This window comes from Cornus florida, unplaced genomic scaffold (genome assembly GCF_030987335.1).
Source record: "Cornus florida cultivar Cherokee Brave unplaced genomic scaffold, ASM3098733v1 CherokeeBrave_3.0.0_Hap2_Chr03, whole genome shotgun sequence".
NCBI lineage: Eukaryota > Viridiplantae > Streptophyta > Magnoliopsida > Cornales > Cornaceae > Cornus > Cornus florida.
In genome coordinates this window covers 58,098,197-58,118,053 of record NW_026775573.1, presented here as the reverse complement: position 1 = coordinate 58,118,053, position 19,857 = coordinate 58,098,197, and the positions used below count along the sequence as shown (strand labels likewise).

At 36.5% G+C, this 19,857-nt stretch overlaps 1 protein-coding gene across 2 annotated transcripts; it reads right to left on the bottom strand.

Annotated features, from left to right (window-relative positions):
* Positions 1-6: 6 nt before the first annotated feature.
* On the bottom strand, positions 7-18,957 carry LOC132300599 (SUMO-activating enzyme subunit 2). Of its 2 annotated transcripts, XM_059797766.1 has the most exons (11): positions 18,695-18,957; positions 18,512-18,601; positions 6,679-6,762; positions 6,377-6,595; positions 4,018-4,119; positions 3,050-3,508; positions 2,706-2,935; positions 1,955-2,048; positions 1,663-1,845; positions 1,488-1,585; positions 7-597 (listed from the first exon to the last, which is right to left on the bottom strand). In XM_059797766.1, the coding sequence occupies exons 1-11, from the start codon at positions 18,725-18,727 to the stop codon at positions 258-260; spliced, it is 1,932 nt and encodes a 643-aa protein (XP_059653749.1). In that variant the 5' UTR covers positions 18,728-18,957; the 3' UTR covers positions 7-257. The 2 variants fall into 2 exon arrangements, with proteins under 2 accessions (XP_059653749.1, XP_059653750.1); XM_059797767.1 differs by lacking the exon at positions 18,695-18,957 and having other exon boundaries at positions 18,508-18,601.
* Positions 18,958-19,857: the final 900 nt, after the last annotated feature.

Below are 19,857 nucleotides of genomic sequence, written 5' to 3'. Positions count from 1 at the left end.
CTGAAAGAATAGAAACAGTTTAATCTACTTTCCAACAAAATGTTCTGATAATTACAATGTTCAACCCAACTGTTAAACTAGGACGGCTACAAATTGTTGCTATGCTTGAACTAAGAGTGAAAACAAAAACAATTACATGTATCTGACTGAAGATAATGTAACAATCTAAGTTACAAGCATCAAAAGAATTGTCAGTCTCTATAATGGTACAAAATTAGGATGTGAGAGGCCGTCAAAAGTCAATGTGCGAGCAATACCTATAGCGACCTCTTCTTGATCATGTTGGCATTCCCATCATCGTGCACGACAACAGCATCGTCAACGTCATCTTTATCAGAAACAGTGGAGAGATCAGAAGTGACGGTGGTAAAACTTGCAGGCAGCTTTCTTTTCTTCCCAGCGAGAACATTCGTGGTTTCTGTTGGCATTATTTCTATGTCCCCGTCTTCTACGGTCTCGAGTGAAACCACTTGAGATACATTTGATGTGCTTCCACCATTGTCAGTAGATACATCATTCTTCTTCTCTTTCGCAGGAACTTGAGTCCATCCAGAAAGAATCATCTCATCCGGTTCCTCCTTTTCATCAAATTCCTCCCTGTAAAAATTAAAAAGCAAATCCACTTTTTAATTACTGAACAGTAAAATGATTCCTTATTGCTAATTTACCAACTTCGATGATGAAAAACCTTGAATCAATGAATACGACAAGATGATCATGAACCTACACTACACTCACCTCAAAAAGCATGATAAAACTGCGCCGTAGAAAGAACACATGTACATGAATATGGGACGTATGTCCAACAAATATGGTTGGACACGCACATAATCCAATAATTCAATTTTTAATACTATTATATGAAATCTTCTATCATGTTCCTTTTGCTTCAAAAATGAGTAAATACATTGTTTTTCTTTAAAAAATAAAATAAATAATAAATAATAAGAATATTACTCTTGTCCCATGTCCTTAGTTTTGGAAAATTGATATATACAACACCTAGACAAATTCTAGAACCCATCACGCGCATCCGAGTCCATATAAAAAAATAGTTGATTGATTAGAAACTCATCATCCACAAATTGCTTCCAAATGGATACCAGAGTTCAACTGATGCAGCTAAGTGAATAATTTTAGACAGAGGTTCCGGTTACAAAATTCCGCAATCAATATAGAGTTCAAGCAATACTCAGAAGACAACTTCCAACATCCTTTTTTTCATATAGTACATTAAACTGTTTGGCTTTAGTAAGGAATGCTCCAGTGTCAATCCCACACAAAATATTCGCAAATTATAAATTGGTATAAATTTGCAACAGGTTAGGTCATAAATACTAAAAAAAACAGCAAAAAGAAGCAATTCAATAAACAGCAACACACTATTGACTCCAGCAATCTCAGGTGCTTGAACATTTTTTTTTTTTTTTTTGTGAAATTAAACTTGCTTAAAACCAAAACCCAAGTAGTAAATTGCCAAGACAAACCTATGTTTGATATTGATATTGCACTTCAGTTCTTGCTGAAGATCCTCAACTGTAAGCATCGTTCCACCAATCACTGGAGAAGGAAGCTCGGATAGCACCTAAGGAAAAGACATCAGCACTCGACATAGAATATCCCAAAGAATAAAACCATGACAACACAGAGCGAGACATGTACCTTCTCAAAATTTGCTGCATAGTTGGCTACCATATCTTCATCAAGATCATCACCAACCTCATAAAGAAGGGCAGGCCCGTGCATTATCAAGGGAAGACTCATACCAAGCTTCGCTTTAACAATCTTTTCAACGAAATCCCTCAACTTTGAACGGTGAGTATTAACCTCAAGCAATAGAGGTGTCTATTTCCAAATATATTGCATAAAATCAGAAGGCAGTTGTGGACCAATACTTGGAAGGAAAAAAAAAAAAGGAAAGAAAATACAGGAAAGAAAAGAATGTTAAACACACCTCAGAACAAACATAACATGATTTGTTTGGCTCAAAAGGCTCCACTGGCATAAGAAGCATCTTTTTTGATGGATGTTCAAGACAATATGTCATCCTATACACATTCAGAATTAGCCACTTAAAGACTCATAAGAATTTTGAGCTTACTGCATTATAGATACTACTCAGAAAAATTAACTTCCCAATCTCATGAAGTTTTGCAGACAAAAACAATCTAATGACACTTCTAAGAAGAGAAAGAAAGAGAACAGATAAATTATTTTGATATAATGAAAACTTGTTTATCAATCAGAAACATCCAGCATTCAAATCTAAGTCTCCATATTGACTAATCAAGGAATCAGAACAATTGTGCCCATTAAGGAAAAATTGGACAATAGATTTAAAGATCATAAGTTCATAAGAGTACAGCCCGTATATGCAACCCAATTGAATCCACATTTTGTATAAAAAAAAAAAAATGACGCCAGCACTAGTAAAGAATCTCTCATTTAAATAAAAAGGACTGGAATTTCAGATTCTAAGTTCAAAATTAAAGCAACCATCCTGTTATGTTTCAGTGGCTTCAGAATTAGCATGGAAAAGTACACTGGCCAACCATGAAATTAATGGAATTCCAGTAACATAGACTGAATCACGCATTAAAATGCATAAGTTAACTATATCTACTGGAAAGAAGAGGTTCAGAACATGATTCATAAAAGAAAATACAGTCCACAGCTCATATAAAGGTAAAGGAAGTGAGCCCCACCTATAGCTGTTTATATCCTGTTGCAGCACCTTAATTGCTTCAATAACAATTAACCCAGCAATCACAGCATTTGTTGTTGCAACAGCATGTACAATATTACCAGCAATACCTTTAGCTTCAAAAAGGCTATGCAAAGGAATCCCAAAAGAAGAAGCACGAATATTTGCAGCGGCTGCTACGAATTCTACAGCCAAGTGATCATCCTTATCAAAACTCAAGTTCCCAATCTCCTGCCAGAGAGAGAGAGAGACTTCAGTGTCCTATGGATTTAGGTATATAAACAAACAAAAAATTCAAGGGCTGTAACTGTAAAAGAACTTGGAAAGCAAGGGGCCCAATGAAACCTTCTCTCTTTTAAGAAAAAATAGCTTCAGCGCTTCAAGAAATATTTTTGAATTCTCAACTAGGCTCCATACATCTTGAGGATTTTTCAGACCCAGAGATGCCATTGCAGATACAGATGAGGGATCATCAGATACAATAATTTTATCGGCGGTACCATTAAGCTGAGTCATTTCAGCAGGCAGGACATCTTTAGTATATATAGGCCTTGGCCTGTTACGGTTTTTCCATGTCTCTTCATTAGATAAAGCTACTTCAATGTTATGACCAAAAACATGGTCATATATTCTCCTTCCATATTGCTCAATTTCTTCATCCTTTTTACGTACAAAAACATCTTCAGCATGTTCTGATGAACTAGAAGCATCACTAGAACGCACATTCAGATCATTTTCCTGATTCTTATCCCCAAACAGCTTTGCAAAGAGCAAGTCCTTTGCCCATACAATACAGTGAACAAACTGCAACATCAAAACTATAATGTCAGAGCAGAAAGTTAAGGAACTGCAACATTGAAAAAATGATCTCAAAGCATACAACTAGTGGAATAGGAATCATCTTCAAAATGAGGCAGACACCATGTACTCAAGTCTGATGACTAATGGCATTCTCTTCAACTTCTAGAATAGCAATTAAATATCAATAAAAATTCTTTTAAAAAAGTGCAAACTTGATGCCCTTCCAAAACATACACAAAACCAACCAAGATGAACTCATTAGAACACAATTTCATGTGCTATCGTATTTTGAACTAATTAAATTTGAACCCAGTTTAAAATAACTTATCCATCTATTTTATTGGTGTGCCAGATATATGAACCATCTAATTATAAAGCAGTAACCACACAACTAAAAGGACTCACGGTCTGGAGCATACTTAATCACAATAGCATATAGTCTTAGTAAAGCTCACATGGGACTCTTCACACAGGAAAAATGGAGACAAGACAGTACATCTAGATGCCAATACCTTTGATGGAGTACTTGTAATAGTACACACAGGATAAGTTTTTGGAGCCGGTTTTGGCTGGCATTCATAACATTCTGTTTTACCCTTCACGTGTACAGTGACCTGCATCCCAAAAAAAAACAAACAAAAAAAAAGGAAAAAGAAATGAATAAACAGAACTTTATCACAACCAACCATAGAAACCAATTAGGATAGGTGAAAACAAAGTATATATAGTCAGAAGAAGATGCATTAGAGTATTTCAATAATATCTGCAACCGGAGCTAAATTAATAAGGTACAAACAGGAAGAACTGTATTGGCACTATAAGCACAGGTACATCAGGAGGGACAGACCCAAGAAATTATGAGGGGGGCAATAGGGGGATTTTTATTTACAAATATAGGGATATTCTTGACAATTTGATCAAGATGTCGACTACAATGTCAAAATGGACACTACGAGAAGTTTCCTATCCAAATTTATTATTCTCCCTCGATCATTATACAATAGCAGGAGCTTTTTCCCCTCTAAGGTAGGCTGGGAAGATAGATGTCGCAGTCACGGAAGATATTGTTCAACGAGCAGTAGTTGACTAGATCATTCAATACAATTTAGTAACTCATATTGCACTACTTATATACCAATAGAAATTTGCAGAAATTCATCTTGCTGTCGACAGGTAAATACTCAAATCACAGACTACGCATATCCATCACCAAGTGAGATAATCCTAGAAAGCTTCATTTTTCAACATGCTGTCAGAGAAGCTGCCATCTTCCAAATCAAACAAAAATCCTGTAAGGCCGGATAAGAAGTTTATACCTTAATAAGATCAAGCCATTTCTCACTTAAATCCTTTTTCCAACTTGCATTTCAGATTCTGGTTCAAAATTTTCCCTACCAGACTTTCGAGATCCCAGAAGTTCCATGATTGTTTCCTTCTTCGTGCTTGATGCAGAAAGCAAAGGAAAGAACCTTCCTACAAGCTTTTAATACCAAATCCGTGTAACCGCTTGCAATTGGTTTTATGGTGGTCTTGGGTTATGGAAAGCTTGTAGAGCTAGGGTTTTAGAAAATAGAACAATAGGTATTCAGTTGTTAGATGAAAAAAAAGCCGGAATTCGCTTGATTAAGAAAAGATAGGTTGCTCAACCTTTAGAAAGAAAGCTCATGAAAACTCTAAACAACTAATGATAATGTTTATGTTAAACTGAAGAAAAAAAAGTTCTGAAGTTTTGTTCAAAGATATGCATTTTGGAATTCACTTGGTTAAGAAATTGATAGGTTGCTACCTAGGACCTTCAAAACTAATCTAAAATAACAACACTTCAGAACTTTTTGACCACTAAGAATATTCTAAACTTACCAAGGCCAAAAATAAGACCCAAACAACAAAACTGGACCCCAATTACAACCCATGAACTATGATCCCAACCAAACTCAAAATTAGCAACATTACCCCGACTCCTAAACCCTAATAAAGTATAGAAATAATATAATACCAGTAGCATACCTATTCAAAATAAACTTAAATTAAATTTGAATAAAAAACTTGAACATAGAATGTCCAATATACATTCCATATAAAATTCCCAGTTCGTCCCTTCTCCTGTTATAGAAATAATATAATAGCAGCAGCATACCTATTCAAAATAAACTTAAATTAAAACCCGTTTGATTAAAAAACTTGATCATAGAATGTCCAATATACATCCCATATAAAATTCCCAGTTCGTCCCTTCTCCTGTTCAAATTCTCTGCATCAGTGTGGTTATCAGCAGCGGAAAATCTTGAAAATGGTCCGTCTTATATCCAAAGACGGATTATCACTATGAGTTGATCAAACATAAATTTAGCATTGAGACAATTCTCCGAGTCTCATTATTTTGCCCAGGTCCTAATAGGCCAAACCACTTATCTTTGTCTGTTTGTTCAGACAAACAAAATAGCAGTCACACATTAGAAACAAAAAAGTCAGTACTATTTTGTGTTTACTGTTTAATTATAACATTCTCCCATGTTTGGTTCTCGACAAGTATGCCTTTTAGGTAAATAATGCACAATTATTACTATTGGTAAGTAATAATGCACAATTATTACTATTGGTAAGTAATAATGCACACTTATTTCAGTTATGGATAGACTCTTAAATAATTATCAAGGGAGCCTTGAAAATCAGTTGACAGTATTGCCCGCTTCAAGCAGCATGCTCTTTTAGCCAACAATTTAATGAACATTATTAATGCATAATTGTTCAAAGTTGTAAGACATATATGAATAAATACTTACAATGTAATGATATGAAACATAGATAGAACAACCATCATTTATGAAACATAGATAGAACAACCATATGCAAGTTGAACTTGGAAATCACCTGACCCAGAAACCCTGTAGTCCCACTCTCAACCAATGGAACATCAGCCGCCAAACAAAGGCGGTTCACATGTCGCCTTGCATCTAAGTTGTCGAGTCCATTCAAAACAACATTGAATTGCTTGAAAAAGTCCACATTGAAGTCAGGATCTTTAACATTTGCATGGTAAGGTGTAATGCTAATATGGGGTTTAAATCTTAACACAGCATCCCGTGCAACCTGTTTGGAAAGTCAGCAAAATCAAATCAAGAGACCAAACTGTACATATATCAACAATGAATCTATGAATATTATTTACTCACTTTAGCCTTAGATTGACCAACATGCAACTGTCGGAACAAGAACTGTCTATTAAGATTACTCACTTCTATTGTGTCCATGTCAATCTGCAAAAGGAACCAAGAATTGTTTCAAACAAAAATTAAACCACCGAGAGAAACCCCCAAAAAAAAGATGATAAAAATAAACACCAAAATACTAGCAAATACAATATATGAAATTCACAAGTTCACAATAAATAGGGTGGCAAAATTTGACATAAACCATCAACACGACTAGAACTCAATACGAAATTAGCAGGTCATACTCATGTCAACTTGATCAACTCGCTAAAATAAACATGTCATTTTTTGGGTTTGTAGACCCAACCCTATTATAACCTAATTTGCCCCCTTCACTTTAACTAATTGTGCCAGATTAACCTCATTGGCCTGTTTCAATCTATATATAGTAATATGTTTAATTAGTATCTTAATATAGTGAAACCCTAGTTGAGCTAAAATTAAAATTCTAGTTATTAAATATAATTTAAATCAATGTTTAAATTTCCCTATTCTATTCACATTTTGAGATTAAGAAAAAAATAGGAAATAGAAAATCCGAATAATAGACAGAGTGTTCAGATTGACCCATATAGCATGATACCCGTCTTGACACGACGCAAACATGGCCTGTTAACACGAATAGACTACATTGTTAACATGATCTCAAGAAATGCAAACAAAACAATAGACGATATCAAAAACATAATTTAATTAAAAAAAAAAGAGGAGGAATGGCGGCAAGACTCAAGCAGACTCTCTACCCGTGGCAAGTGCCTATTTTGCTTTAGGATGTACCAGAGCAAAGTTTTGGGTAATCCCTTCCAATTTCTTCTAATTCTCTTCTTGCGCCATATCCAAGGTTGACTGTAGTAATGGTGGACATATATTTCTTGACAACCAGAATCATTTAAGCTGCTAGTTGGATTTTCAAAATAGTACACTCTACAATAACTTATTTTGGTGGGTCAAGACTCAAAAAATTTTAAGGTTTGCAAAGCTGGAAAGAAAGTATCATGGCTTGTAGATGGAAGAAGGTTAGAAAACAATAGGTTTGATAACGCTTCCTTCTTAAATTCCAGAAAATTTCTTATTAAAAACCTGTGTAGTTCAATGGAAAAACAAATGTGAAGAAGAATTAGCAGAAGAATGCAAGAAGACAGAAAAACACCAATTATGTCAATTTCTTCCATCAGATGATCGGCCGCAAAGCGTGAGATGCAGGTACAAGTCTTTCAGCCATCATTTTCAGTAATTAATCCCAATATTAATGTCAGCATCCATTATGCCCCTTCCAGCAGCCATGAATAAAGACTACTCCAGGTACTACATTTTTTTTAATTCCACCAGACTAAGGCTTCCATCAACTGAATTTTCTTTCTTCACCAGGTTAAGACTAATTTACGTACTTCGCTTCAACTCATTACAGGAAGACAATACGCAGTTCTGCAACCCATTACTCATTACTTCTTGTATCAAAAAGGATTGGGATCTTAAAAAGGAACACTAATTCGCATCTAAGGAAATGGCGTGGGCTATGATTGATACAATGAAGAATCCTTTATTCTGTATTCCCTAGTCCTTTCCACTAGCTTGCACAAACACTTCAACATCAATCTCAGTTCCCTAGTCCTTTCCACTAGCTTGTGTACAGGTCTCCGACTGATTTTTTCAGCAATTTCCCGCCTGAGGCAGGGAACCCGCTCTCCACTTTTTTGTTCATTATTGTGATGGAAACTCTCCGTAGGTTGATGAGGAGGGCAGTGGAGCTGGGTTTCATCAAAGGCTTTAGGGTAGGCAGTGACTCTTCCAGTTAGTTGGAGATATCCCACTTGTTGTTTGCAGATGACACCTTGTAGTTCTGTGATTTCTAATGAGTCTCAAATGAGATATTTCAGGTGTGTGATTTGCTTAGCTTTTCAGACATTCTTCAGCCTAAAAATCAATGTGGATAAGAGCATGTTGCTTCCAGTGGGGGAAGTTGCGGAGATCTCCGTAGTGACTGACATCCTTGGTTACAGTGTTGGATCTTTCCCTATCACATATCTTGGTCTGCCGTTGGGATCGCCTTCGAGGAGAGCGAGTAGATGGGATCTTTTGGTTAAGAGGTCTGAGAGGAGGCTTGCAGGGTGGAAGAAGCAGTATCTTGCAAAAGGTGGGAGGATAGAGAGGCGGAACTTTCTATGGGGTGGTATGGAAGAGGAGTTCAAATACCATCTTGTTTGCTGGGAGCAAGTGTGCAGGACGATTCAATCGGGCAATCTAGGAATCAAGAGGTTGGTGCCTTTCAATTAGGCGCTCCTAGGGAAGTAGTTGTGGAGGTTTAGGAAGGAGAGGCATAAACTTTGGAGGAGGCTTATTTCCAACAAGTTTGGGAAGGAGAGAGGAGGTTGGTGCTCTTTGGAGGTGAGGAGTCCCTGTGGTGTAGGTGTTTGGAAATTCATCCAGAAGGGGTGGGATGAATTTTCTAAACACTTCATATTCAGAGTTGGGGATGGCAGGGGCACTCGTTTTTGGGAGAATACTTGATGTGGTGACCGTTCATTGGCATGCACCTCCCCCGCACCCTTCTGGATTGCTTTGGATAGACGCGCTTTGGTTGTCGACTGTTATCAGCTTGATAACAGAAGGATGACTTGGGATGTGAGCTTTTCAAGACATTTTCAGGATTGGGAGTTGGATGATGCCATTGGCTTCTTGGAGATGCTTTATTGGCAGTAGGTGGATGGTGGCAGGCCTAATTCATTTGTGTGGGTGCCTTCGCCTCAGGGGAGGTTTGACGTTCACTCTTTCTTTAAGAGTTTCTTGGATGTCTTGGGGCCTGCCTTCCCGTGGAAGGCTGTTTGGCGCACAAAGGTCCCTCTTAAGGGGGCCTTTTTAGGTTGGACGACTATTAAAAGGAGGATTCTTAACTCTGGACAATTTGACGAGGAGACGGATTATTATTGATGGGTGTTGCATGTGTAAGAGAGATGAAGAGTCATTAGATCACCTTTTGTTGCATTGTCCAGTGACCTGGGACAGTTGGAGTTTGCTTTTGGGGTTGTTTGGGGTCCAGTGGGTCATGCCTCTTTCTGCTAGAGGCTTAGAGAAGTTGTATGATGGGTCTCCAAGTCCATGAATTTTGGAGGGTGGCGCCCTTGTTGAGGGAACGGAATAGGATATCTTTTGATGGCGAGGAGACTCCTATTGGGGCACTGAAATTCTCTATTCTTAGCTCTCTTTTTTCGTTGGGTTCTTAGGATATATTGTAAATCCATGGGGGGATAGTAGATTCTTTTGACATATTAGAGTTTAGGGGCCCCATTTGGCCCTTGTGTAGTTTTTGCGGGATGCGTTCCCCATTTGAACACTTTCTAATACAACCTTAATTATCGGAGGAAAAAAAAAAATGGTACCTTATAAATGAATTTAGCCAGCCCCAATTATATATACCTCTGCCCCTCCTAGCAGCCTCAGATTGGGGTCTACACAGAACTAAATTTTCTTTTTAAATCTTTATCAACTGAATTTTCATTTTCTTCACCTGCTTAAGACTAACATAGCTGCTCCGCTCCGATCAGATACAAGAAGACTAGGAAGCACGGACACTCCAAAATAGGCGAAGAATCCGTGTCCGACACGTGTCGGACACGCCCCAACACGTGTCGGACACGCCAAAAAACGTGTCTGGAATTTTTTTATTTGTTTTAATTTTCGGACACGGCTCGGACACGGCTCAGATAGCTCGGACACGGCTTGGACACGGCTTAGACAGCTCTGACACAGCTCGGACACGGCTCGGACACACTTTTCTGGATTTTTTTTTAAAAAAAATTTTTAATGCTGATATGTTAATTTTTTTTTATTTTTTTTTTTTTTTAAATTTTTAATGCTGATATGTTCTATTTTTTGTTTTGTACTACCCTAAAGATGCTGATATATATATATACTATCCTAAAGATGCCACAATTCGCCGTGTCCGTGTCCTAAAGATGCTGATATATATATATACTAACATATCAGTGATATATATATATATTCCAACCTAAACATATCAGTGTTTTTTTTAAAAAATTATTAATGCTGATATATATATATATATATACTATTCGCCGTGTCCGTGTCCTAATTTTTTTGGATTTGCCGTGTCCGTGTCGTGTCGTATCCGTGTCCCGTATCCATATCCGTGCCTCTTAGCAAGAAGACCATACCTGATTCCGCGACCTACCACTCATTACTTCTTATATCAATAAGGATTGCAATCTTAGAAAGGAACGATGTCCTTATTCTGCTACCAAATGGAGTAATGAAGACTGTTTTCTCGCGGTCTTCTTATACTCAGTTCATTCTAGTTTTGTTTTTTGTATAATTGGACCCTATAAATAAACTCTAGGAAACTTCCTAGATAATTCTAAAAGCAGAACTAGAAATATTAGAGACCGGGAACAAAAATAACCTTCAAAACCTATAGTATATTAAACACTACTTTTTGAAGCCAAATCAACAGCTGGTGAAACTGTTTTTACACAAATCCAAATGTCTCAAAACCAACACAAGCAACTTGTGCCTATGTAAACTTGTAGAGAAGAGTATCAGAAAAGTACAACTAGATTGCAAAATATGCGAAAGTAAGGAAGAATGGAGAAAAGGAAAAAGCATTTCAAAGAAAATGAATACTTTGTGAAGTGATACATTTATCACAAAAGCTCACAAAATAATGCCCTTTTTGCAATGGAAGATTTCTTGTTGCGAGAATTCTATATTTATTTTTTTAATAAATAAAAAAATAAATAAACAAAACTATTTGTGAAAAATGATATTCATCCCAAAAGAGTTTACTTATGCAATTATTGCAACAAAAAAGATATTGTCACAAAAAGTGTATTTCTTTTTTAGTTCACAATATAATAAAAACACTTTTCACGTGATGAGACTTTGTCACAAAGGTAAAAAAAGATGTTTAAATTAATAAAATTGATATGCTACGATATGTATAATATATGCAACAAATTTGTTTCCAATTGGCATGAAATAATTTGTTGCAAGTGGACTACTTCTGATGATCGGTTTTGGCATTAAAAGATTGAGTAGTTCCAACGATATTTTGCTCTAATTGCAAAATACCATTTAAGACCAGGTACTTGCAACAACATAGAAATGACAAACATTTATCTCGTAAAATAAGTTCCTTTTTGAGAAGTTGCATCAGGAGATTACCCATGTCATGTAGTGCTGGGAAGAAATAATGGAAGCAAGCATAAGCTTTCACATTATTTTGCACAAAATAGTTGATCTTAAGACTTGAACATGCTTAGATTGGCATAATAAGCTTTGACCATTATACTAAGCAATGATTATTAGCCCTTCATAAGATTATTAGGCCTTCCTGACAAATTAGGTGGTTGCAAAATTGCCTTTTATGGCAGTAGTTGTAGCAAACATTTTTTGATATGGGTAAGAATGTAATTTTATTTTTATAACTTGAACCCTTGACAATAGAGACAAAGAACCCACTTGGATACCAATTGGTAAAGAAAGTCTATTACGCAGTGCTAATTCATTTTAATCGAGGATGCTAGTAGGGATGTACTATGTATAAACCTAACCTTTAACATTATTTATAAAAAATAAAATTTAAAAAAAAAAACGTACAAGAAACTTTACAACCTGATCTTTTTCCCTTTTTTTTTTTTTTTTTTGATAAGTAATAATCGATTAGAAGAGCGTTCGAAAGGGGAACGCGTCCCTAATACAAAAACGGAAGCTGAACCTAAGGACCCATAGAGTCCAAAAGATCAACTAAGTCAGCAGTAGAGGAGCAAGTGCTTCCTTTCACATAACAAAAAGTTTACAACCTGATCTTTAAGCAGTGGACAGGCAATGACCACTGCTTACAAAACTAATCAGTGTAGACTATAGGCTATACCAGGGCTAATTAGTGACCCGTGTTCAAACTTGGCGTACACCATATGAAACCTTATTTATTTAGAAATAATGTTAAGTACTTAACATGCAGATAAAGGGATGATCAGATTTCTTGATTGACTTTATACTTACAAACAAGTCACTAAGGTTTTGTTCTTTATGCACATCTGGTTCAAGATGAAGAATGGGAGGCAGATAAGGTTTTGGTTGGATGCTTGGTGTGAGGATAGACCCCTTGCACATATCTTCCCTAGATTGTTCAGTTTGGCGATTAACAAACATAGCACGGAGGCCGACTGCTAACGCCTTGCTAATGGTGCGCTGACATGGGATGTTCAGTTTGCCAAGTCAGCCAGGATTGGGAGGTGGAAGAGGTTATAGCTTTTTGTCATTGATGCATCGGCAGCCGGTGGACATGGATGGGTGGGGCTTGAGAGGAGAAAGGCAGGATGACTTTGCGGTCAAAACATTTTATCAAGCACTTGGTGATACGGATATTGCTTTTCCATGGAAAGCATTGTGGAAGACAAAAGCTCCTCTCCTCTCAAGGTGGTTTTCTTCGAATGGACAACTTGAAGAAACGACATCAGATTGTAGTCAATTGGTGTTGTATGAACAAGAGAAACAACTTATCCCTTATAGCATTGCCTAGTATCGAGGGATGTTTGGGCTATGTTCCTATCCATTTTCCGGATACAGTGGGTATTACCGGCTACCCCTGCGGAAGTTTATGAGTCTTGGAAGGGATGTATAATGGTCAGCCAGAATGAGAAGCTTGGAGGGTTAGTCCGTTATATATTTGATGAGGTATATGGAGGGGAAGGAATAGGAGACTTTTGAGGGTGTGGAAGGACCAATTTGGGTGAGCGTTCTATTTTGAATTTTTTTTCCCCTTTTTTTTTGGGTGGGGGGGGGGAAGGGTGTTTAAGCAAACCCGTAGAGGATTTTGTTGATTTTTTGGATAGCTTTAGGGTATAGGGTATGGTGCTTTCTTTTGTGAAGTTGTACCACAGGTTCACTCCCCTTTGAGTTTTCTTTAATGATAGTATAGATGAGCTTCTTACCTTGAAAGAAGGATGAGTAGAACGATAGGCTTTTTACCGAGCAGGACGCTTGCATGACTGTAAGCTTGCATCACAGATTTTACTTATCAATAAAAAATGTCACTGAAAATGATTTGGTCATAGGTCTCTTTAAATGCTAAATTGTCATTAATCATACTCATATACACTATCAATTTGCATATGTATGCATTAAACTATATCAGTTGATTGAAACAATTCAACACATATAATACAAAACTTGTTAAAAAATAAAAAATAAAAATTTCTGGAATATCAACCAAGGGAATTAGGTAAATCAATGTTTACATATCTTTTAATTTTGTACTTGCATCAACTATATAAAAATACCAGTGTAAATGTGCAACGATAGAAGGTATAATAATGTAGAATAAGGAGGTGATGGAGACCATATGCTATTTCCATGAGCATGGGCAGTTTGAGAAGAACACTAATGCATTTTTCATTGCTTTAATACCACAAAGGGAGGAGCAATAGAGGCATAGGACTCTAAGCCAAACAGCCTTTTGGGCAGTGTTTACAAGTTAATAGCCAAAGTTCTTACTTCGACATATTAATCCCCTGCAAGTTTCTTTAGTAGCTCTAGACGATTGATACAAGGCAGCCCTTTGTCACCACTCATTTTTATTGTGGTGATGGATACGGATGATAAGGAGGGCAGAGGCTCTTGACTTCATGAGGGGGTTTGGGGTGGGAAGGACAATCACTCAGCTAGAAGTAACACGTCTTTTTGCAAATGATACCATTGTATTATGTGAAGCGCTTGAGGACCAGCTGAGGTATTTGAGATGTGTATTGGTGTTGACCCCAGCAATGTCGAGGCTGAAGATAAATATTAGAAAGAATGAGATTGTTCCTGGTAGGGGAGGTAGACAACATACCAACTCTTGCCAGCATTGTAGGTTGTTGTGTTAGGGCCTTCCTAGTATCATATTTGGGTTTACCTTTGGGAACTTCATGGAAGGTGTTATCAAGGTTCTAGAAAAAGCTAGCTGGGTGGAAGAAACAATATCTTTCGAAGGAGGTTTACTCTAATCAAGAGTACCCTCTCAAACCTTCCAACATTCTTTCTCTATTCCAAATTCCCTCATTATAGTAAAGATTGAAAGGAGGCAAATATGTGCGAGAAAGGGGAGTTGAATTCAAATTCCACTTGGTGAATTGGGAGAAGACGAGAAGGATTGTAAACCTCTTCAACTATGAAGAGTGGGTGTAAGAAAATCTAACTTGTTTAACCAAGACTTGATGGGGAAATGGCATTGGAGATATGGTCTGGAAAGAGAGAGATTGTGGAGGAGAATTATAGAGATAAAAATTGTAGAGGACAGAGGCAGGTGGTGCTCCAAGGAAGTGAATACCCTAGTAGGAATGCACTTATGTGAAAAAATCGTTAAGGGTTGGACTGAATTCTCTAAGCATGTTCAGTTCAAGGTGGGAAGTGGGAGACAATCGATTTTGAATTTATGTTTGTCATGGGGACAAGCCTCCCAAGACTGTTAAGATTGCGGTGGACAAGCAAATCATGGTGGCCATCTGCTATCGTCATACTCTGTTATCGTCTTGATAGTGGGAGGGTGACATGGGATGTGCAAATTGGGAGGCAAATTTTTATTATTATTATTATAAGTACTTTGGGAGGCAAATTTAAGACTACAAAATGGAGAATATCATATCTATCTTTGGTTTGCTCTATTACCAGGCATGGAGGATTTGTTGTGAGATATTTTTATCAAGTGTTACAAGGTAACCAGACAGCATCTTTCACGTGGAACGCGATTGGAGAACAGGATTCCACCTCAAGGTGGCTTCTTTTGCATGAATATCCGGGAAGGATATTGGCGCTTGATAATTTGAGGAAGAGGAAGCAGATTGTGATCGAATGGTGTTGCAAAGGAGATGAGGCATCGGTGAGTCGCCTTCTTTTGTATTGCTCAGTTACAAGGGATGTTTAGGATCCTATTTGCAGTCTTCGGGGTGCAATGGGTATTCTAACTTCATAGAGGGCATGTTTGAGCCTTGGATAGTATGGTTCAATGGGAAGACAAGTTCAAGAAGCATGGAGGCAAGTCCACTTTGTGTTTGTTGGGGTCTGTCGTATGAGAGAAATAGGAGGTTTTTTTATGGTATGGAAGCTCCGATATGGATGATAAAGAATTATATTGTGAGCTCTCTCTTCTTTTGGGATTAAAGGGAGTTTTTGTAAATCTGTAGAAGATTTTGTTGATTGTTAGGATAGTTAAAGGATGTATAATTGTATTCTTTTATGCCATTGTTTCATTAGGAGTGCTCACCCCTTCGAGCGCATTTTAATGAATTATTAAAAAATGTGTTGTAAAAATATGCTCTACAAATATTCATAATAAAGCACAAGACACATATGATTTAAGCAGTCAACATAAGCCCATGAATCCAACATTAAAATATCTATCATAAGTAAAATAAATGAACTATCACATAAGCTAAAACATGATACATGCATAGCAATCAATGGTTGTTGAGAGAGAGGGGGGAGAGAGCTGACAGGTGATTAAAACATCAAGATGCAGTTTTTTAGCCAATAGGCTGCTCAAAAGCATTTGTTTAAGGGATTTACAGTTGCTTAATTGAACAGGCATCTTGCATAAAACAAGGCGTTTTAGTTGTCTTAGACATGCCTTTAACAACTACAGTTCAAACTACACAAAAGAGTAATACAGACTAATAAACACTTCTCTAGAAAATGTCAATAAATAGTTTTTTGTAAAGAAAATTAGATGATATCTGTTCTATTCAAATTTGCAAATTGACCAAGTGTTTATAGCAGTAGCGATATGAGAAATGGAATGTAGAGGCCAAGCAGTCTCCAATATAGCCCAAGAATCTCAACTGTCTGACATCTGTTATATTTGTACCTTAAACAAGCTCCGGTGGGTTTTAGGATTCATTCTTAATAACTTGATGCTGATTTTTTTTTACAGAAAATCATAATTAAATGGTGGATCAATTTAAGTTCCATATTAATTCAAACTTTTTTCAAGTTATTTTGTTCTTTAGTCGTGTCAATATCCCGATTTATTGATGAGAATTGCTCATCCAAGATTCTAAACAAGCAGCATATGATCACAATTTGAAAAGCATGAGCATTGCTGCTATCAAAGGCTCCACAAACTAAAGGACACACCACAGACTTAATTGTGTCAATTTCAAGTAGTACACAACACAACTTAAGGTCAAGAGAAGATTTGGAAAATTAAAAGCCAATGAAACTAGTCCTATCAGAACTCCAGAAGTACAAAATCCCACATACAAAAGCATGCATTAACTATTAAAAGAACCACGAAAATGAATATTATAATAAAATAAACCAATCCATCTGCAAAAAACCTTCACAAAGACCATGCACATCTAGAAGACAAGTAGAGCATACAAAATGCCTCGTTCAAAATAATTGCTGCCCACAACAAGAATGCCAGGTTTGCATCAGGGAAGTATAATGTCATTCAGCTTACAACACAAATCAATAGTCTAATAAAGTTATCATGTTAAAAACTTGACCTTTATGCACAGATGTAGAAATAGCAGAATTCCAAAACTGGATAACTTGACGCTTCATTCAATTCTTACCCCTCATGTGGGAAGGGGAATCAAATTTGTAATGGATAAAATGAATTACTCATTACATTCATTGAGGGCAACATCAAAACAAGTCATAGAGCACCAGAATAAGACACGAGAACATGCTAAGGGATGAATAGCTAGTAAGGGCAAACTTTCTACCAATGAATTACTAACTAAGTGTTCAGACCAGTTCCAACAATTGCAGCAAGACAATCAGTCAGCAACAAATACACAGATGCATTTTACATGCTGGTGTTGCAATTGGAGATAAAAGGCAATGAAGAAGTGCCAGTGCATTATACAATTAGAGTTGACACCAAATCCAACCAGCCCCTCCACCCATCTATCAACAGCAAAAAATAACTAAGGAACCAATTCTCCCTTACGCACTAGCACAATAAAGTGAAGGTGAGAAGAATACCCATGATACCATTGCATTCCACCCTAAAATGGACAAGCATGACTTCTGAACAGGGGAACATAAAAAGTTCTATTATTGCATATAACTAACCTTAGAATGTCCTAGCCATCAATTTGCCTTTCAACAGTAGAGACTCTATGCAAAAAAAGCTAATGGTCAACGGCTAGCAGGAATTTACCACGAAAAAACCCCTAGTGATTGTATCTGCTGCAATTTCTTTCAATTTAACCATAGCTGCAACTTAAATCAACCCCGCATATAACTTGATTTTAAAATAAAATGAACTGCAATCAATATATAGAGCCATTATTATCATGGTTTTGAGCTTACATGAACTCGAGAGTGATACACTAACTCCATGATAAATTTCCCCAATTAGAAATACACAAAAGCAACTAGGAAAAAAATTACACACAAGTAGGTACAAAAATGTCTGCATGTTTGAAGAATCTTCCACTATTTGTTTGTTTGTGTGTGAATTTCCCCCAAAAAATGTTATTTTCCATCACAACAAATGGGTTTCAGGTTTGCAGCAGTAACAATACAAGTTCATTAACAAACCCTTAAATCACAATTAGTCATTCATAAACACTTCAATTAGTCAACACTTTAAAACCCTTCAAACTAGCATTAGTTAAATCCTAACCTCAAACCCTAGGCGTAAACCCACAAGCTAGAACCGCAGAAACCCTAGTTAAAAACCTAAACTTTCAGGCTAATCACGCATGAAATTGGTGAGAATTTCTGGCTGCAATAACCATAAACAAGTGAAAACTGAAGATATAAAAGAGATTAAAGGCGTACTCACTATGTGAATGTCTTGAAAACCAGACAAAGCAAGCGTTTTGAGAAGCTCACACCCGATACCGCCAGCACCAACCATGAGCACTTTCGAGCCCTAAACAGCAAAAAATTGCTCAATAGCAACTAAATCAAGTGAGAATAGGAAACTAAAGCGAAGAAAAATAGGGTTTTTGCGAGATTTATATACCATGATTGCAGATAATTGTTGCTCAGACGCCATTGTAGAGAGAGAGTATGTGAAGAGAGTAATTATATGTTCGAAGATGTGTGTATATCATATACGAGGTAAGAGAGATATAAAGAGTTGTGTGTTGTGGGGAATCGAACACGGTATGGAAAGAGAATGGGGAATCTCGACGGTCTCCGCACCCGACGACGTCAAGGAAAGGGCGCCAAAAAGAACACTTTCTCTCTCTAAAATGCGCTCTCTAAGCAAGAAGCAACCCTTTTAACGGTGGTTTTGGGTATATATATATTAACTATAAATAAGAAAAAGAAAAAATATACTACTCCCTAATTAATTGGGGTTACAAGAGGAAATAAAGAAAATTATAGACAATTATAACTTTTTTTTGGGTAGAAAGAAAATTTAATAGTGGCCTCCAAAATATGATAACAAAAAATAAATTTGGGCTTCAATTCACAAAAAAAATTTCGAAAAGGAAAAATGGAGGTAAAAACAAATTATGAATTCATTAGTTATTAAAAGTGGGGACAAATTGGGAACTTATTGGCTCTATTATTCTCTCTCCCTCTTGTGTTTGGATTGAGAGAATCAAAAGAAAATGGGTGAAAAGATTAGGGAGTGCTTGTTGTTTCTAAAAAGGTGAAAGAACAGAAGTACAAGTATGAAAGAGAGTGACTAACTACTTGAATAGTAAATTCACCATTCTCCAAACTCATGCCCAATTTAAGCAAATGATGTAATGCCCATTTTATGCCTTCATTTTTCCTTATTTATCAAACTCATGACACCCACTTTTTCTTGAGAAAAAGTGGTTAAAATCTTTAGACAAATCCATCTATGTTGACCCAATTAAATTCTTAAATTATTTGACCTAATTTTATCCTCCATTAATTTAGCCCATATATAAATGTTGATGTCTGACCTTTAAACAAGTCATGTACATTACACATGACACATGAATTAATCATTTTTGACAACATTACCCATACAAATGCTCATTGTACCATGTCTAATTGATTTACCAAAAGACATGATATTTCATGGAGTTTAGAGTTTCTCCATTATTCATGGTGAACAAGGTGAACAATATTATGGACGGATTCAATATAGATAAATATTACATTTTTTTTTTTAATAGGATAAATATTATACATATAAGTTAA

Coding starts and splice junctions, on each gene's coding strand:
- LOC132300599 (XM_059797766.1), bottom strand. CDS start 18,727: ATGGCGTCTGAGCAACAATTATCTGCAATCATG. Junction 4,120..6,376: donor CTACAGGGTTTCTGGGTCAG/GTGATTTCCAAG, acceptor TTTGGGATGCAG/GTCACTGTACACGTGAAGGG. Junction 1,846..1,954: donor CATGTTATGTTTGTTCTGAG/GTGTGTTTAACA, acceptor ATTTGGAAATAG/ACACCTCTATTGCTTGAGGT.